General features: G+C 38.1%; 1 protein-coding gene across 2 annotated transcripts; it reads right to left on the bottom strand.

Moving 5' to 3' along the window:
- Nucleotides 1-1104: 1104 nt before the first annotated feature.
- acsm3 (acyl-CoA synthetase medium chain family member 3) lies at nt 1105-9556 on the bottom strand. 2 transcript variants are annotated; one of them, XM_082173561.1, is made up of 13 exons: nt 8946-9556; nt 7935-8145; nt 7210-7417; nt 6968-7111; nt 6021-6177; nt 5578-5657; nt 5180-5303; nt 4901-4981; nt 2302-2403; nt 2086-2213; nt 1908-2007; nt 1566-1685; nt 1105-1441 (listed from the first exon to the last, which is right to left on the bottom strand). In XM_082173561.1, exons 1-13 carry the CDS (start codon nt 9171-9173, stop codon nt 1346-1348), a joined length of 1779 nt encoding a protein of 592 aa, XP_082029687.1. In that variant the 5' UTR covers nt 9174-9556; the 3' UTR covers nt 1105-1345. The 2 variants fall into 2 exon arrangements, 1 of the variants encoding a protein (XP_082029687.1); XR_014206882.1 differs by lacking the exon at nt 1105-1441 and having other exon boundaries at nt 1790-2007.
- Between the last annotated feature and the right edge of the window lie 70 nt (nt 9557-9626).

The raw sequence follows: 9626 nt of genomic DNA on the forward strand, positions 1-9626 counted from the left end.
ACACGCAATTAACCCTAAACCTAACCCTATAGTAAGTACATGTAATTCAGTTTTTAAATATATAATTACACTGTAACCCAAATATATATATAGGTCTCAAACCTGGAACCCACTGCATACCAACATACCCATATTACCATTTGGTACCATTGAAGGTACAGCCCTTTTTGTTTTGTATGGACAGGTACGCAGCTCACAGGTTTTGACAGTCAGTTTGCAGTTTGAGCAATTCAAATCAGTTGCTGCAAACCAAATCTGACAGATTCATCCACAAACACATCTCTCTGAGATACACAAACAACTGCTGTTTTCAGCCCGACATCCTTCAGGCTGTCAAAACAAACATCCAAACTCAGATTTAATGACATACGCCAGGAAGCAGTTGAATGTGTTGATTTCTGGCATATTTTGGCTTGATATTTCAGTAATAAAGTATATGGCTCTGTTTTTCCACCCGATAAGCATAAGCCCCATTAACAGGTCAATTACACAAGCACCCATCTCTCATTACGGCTGTCAGTGAGAGTGCTGCGCCTGCGCCACTACATTTCTCACTCTATGCTCTTTGAATAACCAGTGTGGGCAATTCACAGCTCGGCTAGTTTAGGTTTTAGGTTTTTGAAAAATGTTGCCTTTTATTTTTCATATAAACTGTGGGCGTTATTTTTTTGTGGGCGTTATTTTTTCAGAAGTCATCTGTAGTGATGCTGTGTATCTCCATTAGTTGTCAAAACTAATTTAGCAACAGATTTGTCATCTGATAAGTCACTGCATTCCTCTGTAGGGTAAAATTTCCCCAAATTCAGAAATCTTCATAACCATAAATACTCTCATCATTCAGCAAAGATCAGATTTGTGTCTGCCATCTGTCATCAGTCACATGACATCATGGTATTGAGGAATAAAGGCGCACTCTGTGTTTGGAAGAAACATGGTTTATCTAACAAAGTCACCCAAAAACTATTTTATTAATTCATTCAAAAGGGGCTTTTAATTATATAAATGCTTACAATTATGTAAAATATATATATATATATATTTACATTTTGCATATGCAGAATATAATCTACAATTTAAGATTAAAAGAATAAAAGAAAAAAAAAATAATGGCAAAGCTTGTACATTTTGAGTTGCTTAAACATGAGGTAGAATCATTAAAACCTATTAAATTGTGTATGGCATGAAATTAGAAATGAGTTCTGCAACTTCATTGTAATGAAATGCTGCCACCTGCAGGCGAGCTGAAGGACTACAGATTTGTAGATCAATTTATCAGACTGAACTGTCTGACATATAAAGTGGTGGAATGTGATTTGAACAGAAACTTGTTTTCTCATATCCAGTTTTAGCTTTTAGTTTTCTGCCCCCATTCCTTCTTTCTTAACTCCACTCGTCTTATTTTCCCACTTACTGTCTTGGGAAGATGATCCACAAACTCAATCTGACAAAAAAAAAAGAAAAAAAAAAGCATTTAAACATTGAAAGTTGGAACAAAATCTACCTTTTAAAATGGACTAAATTGAAAGAATGAAATTAGCAAGCACTGAACTCTATTAGTAAGTTACCTTGCGTGGATATTTATAAGGAGCCGTTACAGTCTTCACATGAGTTTGCAGTTCCTGGATCAGTTCCTTATGGTCTCTAAATTTAAAACCTGCTGTCAGCACTACAAAAGCCTTCACCACCTGAAACATGAAGTCAATGCTATTTAAATGTTGTATTCCATGTGTGTAATAATTATGGCTACAATTTTACTTAAACTAAATAGAAGATTAATTGAGCTGCCTACTTAGACACCATTTTAAGGCGTAGTGCTGCCTTCAAGTTCCGTAAAGTTTTGCCCAATTCTAAGGTCACACTGCATGTACCCTTTACTGAGAAGGAAATCCCAGAATGCATTGCACTACCTCTCCTCGAACCGGATCAGGGCTGCTGACCACAGCAGATTCTGCTACAGCTGGATGCTCTATCAGAGCGTTTTCCACCTCAAATGGACCAATGCGGTACCTAAAACACACACAATCCACAGATGTCAGATTACAAAACCTGACATCATCATCATCATGATCAAAGCAGAATTCATACCCTGCGGACAGGATGACATCATCAGCTCTGCCAATGAACCACAGGTATCCTTCTTCATCCATCATTCCCCTGTCACCCGTCAGGTAGAAATCGCCACGGAAACATTCGGCTGTGCGCTCCGGCTCCCCCTACAGGATGAATTTAGATAAATCAACTCCAGCTCAACAGCTTTATTGTTAGTACCGAGCCTAATAAGCTGAGAAAAGGAAAATTTACCGTATACTCTGTAAAAAGAGAGAAGGGTCTGACTGGTTTCACTCTGATGCCGAGGTCTCCCTCATGTCCTTGTGGCACAACAGAACCATCTTCATCTATCACCTTAAACCAAAGCAGTCCAGAATTACTAGAACACCTCACAGAAAAGCAATCCAATCATATTAGTGAAAAACAAAAAACAAAAACAAAAACACCTGTCATCTTAGTTGTTTTTCTGTAATTTAAAAAATGTTGTTAGTTATTATTAAGAGGGCCTATTATGCCCTTTTTTAAAGTCTTGATTTTGTTTTTGGGGTCTACTAGAATAGATTTTCATGCCTGGTTTTTCAATTTTCACATATCTTACTTTGTTGCAGCACTTCTCCTCCCCGTCTGTCAGTAACACTCTATTTAGTTCCAGTCTCTATGAAGCCCCTCCTGCATAAAAGCACAATGTGCTCTGATTGGTCGGCTTGACCGGTGTGTTGTGATTGGTCAACTGGTTTGAGTGTTTCAGAAATATCACGGCCCTTAACCACGAGTTTCAACACTACTAATGCAACTCAACCAGGCTTCGGAGGGAATTATTTAAAAGAGGAATATTGTGACGTGCACATTCCCAGAAGAAAACTCAAGACCACAATCGAGGCGTTTGAGGGCGTTCAGAAAGTGCTTACTGATATAGAGAATAACCTCTTTGAAGTGACTTTGTAGACCTTTATCATGCTCAAACGGCAACATTACACACTAAAGGAAGCTGAAAAAGCATAATAGATCCTCTTTAAATTCAGCATGAAACGGAAGTGGTGATAGTCTTTTCATCACTATTGTGATGTATATTTGAGTGAAACGGCTTCTCAAACAAGAAGAAAAGTAGGGCGGGACTTGATTTTGTCCATCAGGAATTTATTTAATGGTTAGGGGTTTGCTATTGCTATTGCCCCGCCCTCACACCAGTAAACATGTCATCAGAGAAGAGAAGAGAAGAGAAGAGAAGAGAAGAGAAGAGAAGAGAAGAGAAGAGAAGAGAAGAGAAGAGAAGAGAAGAGAAGAGAAGAGAAGAGAAGAGAAGAGAAGAGAAGAGAATGTCGATGAGATGAGATGTCGCTGCAAGAGGGAGGGGAAGTTATTTTGATTAAAGAATATGAGGGCACACAAATTACAAAATATATAATGATGTGCACGTATAATCCATTTCTAATCAATACTGTAATATTTTAGACTGGGTAAACCCCGGCCGATCTGCCGGCGATTTGATTTCGCCCTGCAGCTGGAAACCTGTAAATTTTTCTATCCTGCTTCCGTTACAAATCTGCAGGGACCAATCACAAACTGGCTTATCCACCTGGCGCGCTATTGGCGGGTTTAACACAATGACGATAGAGAAGCGACGGTCAATCCAATTACTTTTAACCTCTTGACGAAGCTCAATGGCTTCTTTAGTATAGCAAAAAAAATCACTCGAGTGGGTGTAAGTACCACTCTGCATGTTGTTTTTTTTCACAACCTGCAAAAATCGCTCGATGCCATTGCTGCTTCTGCAAACCGCTGATCAATGCTCCAAACCAACACGTTTCCTGCCTGGAGTTTTCGCTGCAAAGTACGTCACCTGGATCGTTGGTCTGATTGGACTATCCAATTGCGTACAGAGTCATGCCCGTTGATCACACCTCTTGTGCAGTAGAAAATACAGAGCAGACTCCCCAGACCAATGTTCAGTCTTAAAGGGATACTTTACCGTTTTTTCATATTAAACTATGTTATTCCCTTAACTAAGACGAGTTGATACATACCTCTCTCGTCTCAGTGCGTGCACTAAATCCCTCTGTCTTGCGGCGAAACTTTGTTAGCCCAGTTCATTTAATATGGGCCAAGCAGAGAAGCTACCAAACACCTCCACGTTTTCCCTATTTAAATACAGTTACTCGCGAAGTGTAACTCGACCTAGGACGGTGACACAAAACAAAACGTTGCGCTTTTCTAAGCGTGTAAAATGGATAACTATTTTGTATGGCGGAATACCATAGCAAGTGCTTGTAAGCACTTCGACTTGGCGCAGTAATATCTTCACTCGTGAAAAATCCTCTCACCGGCCCCCGCTCCCTCTAGTGAAGATATTACTGCGCCAAGTCGAAGTGCTTACAAGCACTTGCTATGGTATTCCGCCATACAAAATAGTTATCCATTTTACACGCTTAGAAAAGCGCAACGTTTTGTTTTGTGTCACCGTTCTAGGTCGAGTTACACTTCGCGAGTAACTGTATTTAAATAGGGAAAACGTGGAGGTGTTTGGTAGCTTCTCTGCTTGGCCCATATTAAATGAACTGGGCTAACAAAGTTTCGCCGCAAGACAGAGGGATTTAGTGCACGCACTGAGACGAGAGAGGTATGTATCAACTCGTCTTAGTTAAGGGAATAACATAGTTTAATATGAAAAAACGGTAAAGTATCCCTTTAAAAGATTGAGTTTGGTCTGGTGATAGCCAGACTAGTAATATTCCATTAAAAAAAATAAGAATAGTCCATTTTGATTTCATAGTAAATTTAATATGAAGCCAGTAAGTATAAAACTAAACCACTATTTTGCCCAGTTTAAACCCTGGACAGACTGTTACTGCACCTGAACATCATATCCTGGAGAAGCCTTTCCAAAAGATCCTGGTTTGATCTTCATGCCTTTGAATGTGCCAGCTATTAAAACCTGGGAGAAAAAACAGAGGAATGACTACATTGTGTTTGATAGCACACACGGCTAGGCTTAGATTTATTCTCCTCCTGTTCATTATGGATTTTGTAAATTAATCAATGACTATATAATATGGATGAAAACAGATGCTAATTTAGGACCCGTTTTCAGCCCTGTCTATATTGATCCTTCAAAAACTGATCCCAGACTTACAGTCTCAGTCTGTCCATATCCTTCATAGATGTCCAGTCCAGTGAGTTCTTTCCATTTCCACATCACCTCTGGGTTAATGGGCTCTCCTGCACACAGACAGTGCTCAAGAGCATTGAACTTATACCTGTCAGAAACCACAGGCAAAGATGAGGGAGACATATTCATCTGGATTCTGCTGTGATTGACAGCGTTACAAGTCCAGGTTAAGATTCTCAGTCATTTAACAGCCAGTTTAGTTAAAAAATTTGCAACTTACATGCTATAAAAAAAACCAGACACTATATACAAACTCGATAATCATAAAACCAACAAATGAAGTCTATAAAGAACTTGTAACTTTAGACCTAAAAGATAATTAATTTGAATTCAAATACATCACAGCACATCAGTTACAGTACCTGGAGATGTCGTCCTGTACAAGCATTCGATAGGCTGTTGGTGCCGTGCAGAAGGTGGTGATGGGATAGCTGCTCAAAGTCTGTTAGGAGAAAACATGAGTGTTACCAGAAAGCTTTCATTGACTTGAATGTGTTCTATTTAAATAAGTCAATAAATAATACATACACTACTGTTCAAAGGTCACTAAGAAATGAATACTTTTATTCAGCAAGGATGAATTAAATTGATAAAAAAAAAGTCAAAGTTAAGACATTTATAGTATTACAAAAGATTCTTATTTTAAAACTTTCTATTAATCAAAGAATTAAATATTCCAAATATTCCAAAAATATTCCATCTTCATACAACATGATAAGGAGATTTCTTAAAGAATCAATTCTTGATCCTTAACCTTTTCTAGCAGAACATTCTTGTCAAGAAAGGACCTGTGATCTTCCTGTACCTTGAGAACTGTACTTGTCTCAAAGCGTGGCATGTGGTGAACAAACACACACGCTCCCTGGATCCACGGAGCAAACACGCTGCTCCACGCCGACTTGGCCCAACCTGTGTCTGACGTGTTCCAGAACACATCCTGCTCAGTCAGATCCAGCCAGTACCTTCAGAATTCACACAATTTATATACATGTTATCTTACTTTACATTACATTATATACTACTGTTCAAAAGTTTGGGGTTTTTGATAAAAAATATAGAAAAAAACTAAATATCGTCAAATATTATTACCAATAAAATTTTTATTTGAATATATTTTCAAACGTAATTTATTCCTTTGGAGTAATGATGCTGAAAATTCAGCTTTGCCATCAGTCTTGAGTTTCATGTGATTCTTCAGAAATCATTCTAATATGCTCATATGCTGATTTGATGCTCAATTAACAATTATTAATTAGTATTAATGTTGAAAATAGTTGTGCTGCTTAATATTCAAAATGCATTTTTTCAAGATTCTATGGTGAACAGAAAGTTCAAAAGAACAGCATTTAATTGAAATAGAAACTTTCTTTACTTTATATATCTTTAATATCACTTTTTAAGTTATCAATTTAATGCGCCCTTGCTAAATTAATTCTTTCAAGACAAAAAAATCTTCCTGACACCAAACTTTTGAATAGTAGTGTACATATACATTCACACACACACACACACACACACAGTATATACATACATACACACACCCATACTGTATATACATATATACATTTACATATACACACATACATATATACATATTTATATATACATATATATTTACACACACATATAGATACATATATATATATATACTTGCAATGCATCCTTAGCTACTGTGTAAGTTTTTTAACTGCTCAATGCAGTGCTGATCTGTCATGAATTCAGCCCACTGACCCTCGGAATGATGTTACAAACCTGCCATTCACCGTGAGCCCCAGACCGTAACTACAGTGGCTTTGTTGGGTCATTTTTGGAGAGCCGGTTGTGCCACTTGTGAAGAAGATAGTCATGGCCTCCTCACTCCTGGTGTCCACGCAAACATGATCATCTGACACTCTTCTACAACGCAAACACAACGCATTTCACAAATGTTTAATGTGTGCACTCAGTCATTTCTTCACTAATTTAAAGTGCCCCCTCTCATGTTCTCCACTGACCCCATGAGTTCTGTCAGGTGGCCCCAGCCATGCACGGCCCTGCGGGACAGCAGAAGCTTGGTGGAGATGGAAGGGCATTCAGAGGCTACTGTGTCCAACAGTGGGGCCAAAGTTTCATCAGTGATTACACACTTGGCCCCAGACGACTGCAGCCGGTGGCGGATATCTCGAGCCGTGAGCTGAGAGGTGCCGGGGATCAGAACCGTACCTGTGTGAGGGCATGGGGTAACGGTGAAATAGAAACCATGTGTTGAAAGGACAAGCAGAGAGAAGAGGTTAAGTAGTGAACTGCCTACTCATACTGTAGGGTAAATTGGGACACTTTTTAAATAAACTAAAAAATGTTTCAGTTATCCTGAATTAACCCTATATTATATTATTCTGATGGCTACATTTAAATTCAGAATTTAAGCATTCAGAAAAAAAGAAAAAGAACAAATATATATATTTTAGCCAAAATAGTGTGGAATTTAAATGTCTGCCATATGTAAATAACTTTCATCTTATCCATTAGTGGATATTTTTTATTATTTTTTATTTTAAAATTACACAATTCAACTTTAAGCTGGTTCAAACCAGCATATTTCCCCAGCAGTGTGAAGCAATAAAAGTAGATTACAGTTTAACCCCAACCAATGGAAAACAGAACAAGGGTGAAAGAATCATAGAAATCTCTCTCAGCAAATGCCTAACAAATCTCTTTCAGCGGGTCTGTGAGACTGTACCTGTTCTGAGACACGCTACATTAACCAGCCACCACGCAGGGACTCGGGGTAAAATGAGGAACACACGATCCCCTCTTTCCAAACTGCACACCTGATGCAGAACATTTGCAAGTTTTCTTGAGTGGAAGCCCAACTCCTCAAAACTCCATTTGACCTCTTCTCCGCTGTCATTCACCCACCACAGAGCTGGAAGAGACGACCTCTGTCCCTTCTGTAATATACAGCAACAATACATCAAACTCTCTCACAAGTGTTGCAGGCATTGTAAAATAAATAGCTTAAATGTAAGATATTCAAAGTGAGCTTGGATAAAAGTCACCACAAACATTATATAATTCAAAGTGCATGAGTTTCTGTTGCACTAGTGTCACCAAAAATATTTACAAAATGATAATTCCTACCTAATTACCTGGCTAATAGCTCCTATTGTGTTCGTTCAATCAATCAATCAATCAATCGATTAATGTGGAACAACAAGAGGTTTAGTAAAATGACAGATTTTTATTTTATTTTTGAATGAACAAAACCAAGCTCCATACTGACCATTTTGGGGTGAAAAAATAAAAGCCAGGGCGTCAATAATTATTAGTTATTGACCTGATGACTAGTGGCATTGCTTTCACTTTTAGTAAAAGTTTTGTTTCACTTTTAGTCCCATAAATTGTATATCAGTGTAAAAAACACAGAAAGCAGACACAGTGATTCAATCTTATTCTCAATAGCCTAAGTATTTCCACTTTATTCATTTGAGTATATTCAACGCAAACAACAATCCCATTGTTCCCCCAAACCTCCCGAAAAACACGCCAATGGTAGAGAACTGCCTGTTTTCTCATTGGCCTCTCTCCCCCCCCCCTTTCTCTCGTGTATTTTCAATGTCGTCCTGAAAAGTGTTTTTTGCTTTTACTAAACAAAGTCTTTCGAATTATTACAAAATATCCCGCTTTATGTAAAAATAAAACATAATTAGAACACCAGAAGCAGAACTAATACATTTCTTAAGTAAGTTACCTTTTCTTTTGTTTCCCACTGCTCGAGCACATCTTTGGCAAAGTTAAACTGCTGAGGAATTTGAACGTTGTAATCCCGTCTCATGCTCTCATAATCGCTGAAGTTTTTTGGTGCAGATGTTTTGAATCTGCACATTTGCAGCCAATAACCTCGCTCATACATTTCATTTTTGTTGACGTATTTCAGACGGTGTTTAAAAAGGGTTTTGCGAAGCACATACAAACTCATTATCAGCCTTTAACTGTGGACTCGACGTTACAAAATTAACGCTTTGAGGTCGTTTCTCCCACCAGACATTACTCACACAGCTGCAACTTTCACACGGACCATTATTTTATTTTCGTTTCTTTTAAAAGGTCTTTCCGTTCTTTGCAATAAACTTCTAAAAATGAAAGTGCGTCCTATAAAACTAGAAAAGACAAATGGAAGCACTGCAGAACCAATAAAAGCTGTCCAGACCATAGACTGTAGGTCCAGACAGAGTTCAGCTCAATGAAAACAGACACTAAATTTCTTCAGATTAGTAGAAAGGAGTGGACCGTCTACAAAACTAAAGTCCCACTTGTAACGCCTTAAAACAAAGACTAACCGGATAATTGTGACAGTGCATGCTAATTTATGGATTTTAGTTAATAAGTGCGTAAACCTTCAACAGAAGTGAAAACTGCCATTTTAAAAGCA

Source organism: Leuciscus leuciscus (assembly GCF_965113295.1).
Source record: "Leuciscus leuciscus genome assembly, chromosome: 6".
NCBI classification, from domain to species: domain Eukaryota; kingdom Metazoa; phylum Chordata; class Actinopteri; order Cypriniformes; family Leuciscidae; genus Leuciscus; species Leuciscus leuciscus.

What these genes read in the sequence shown, in the direction of transcription:
- acsm3 (XM_082173561.1), bottom strand. Translation starts at nt 9,173, where the DNA reads ATGAGTTTGTATGTGCTTCGCAAAACCCTTTTTAAACACCGTCTGAAA. An exon ending in AGACAAGTACAGTTCTCAAG is followed by an intron (nt 5,658 to 6,020) that starts GTACAGGAAGAT and finishes TTCTCCTAACAG; the next exon opens with ACTTTGAGCAGCTATCCCAT. An exon ending in CTTATAAATATCCACGCAAG is followed by an intron (nt 1,442 to 1,565) that starts GTAACTTACTAA and finishes TTTTTTTGTCAG; the next exon opens with ATTGAGTTTGTGGATCATCT.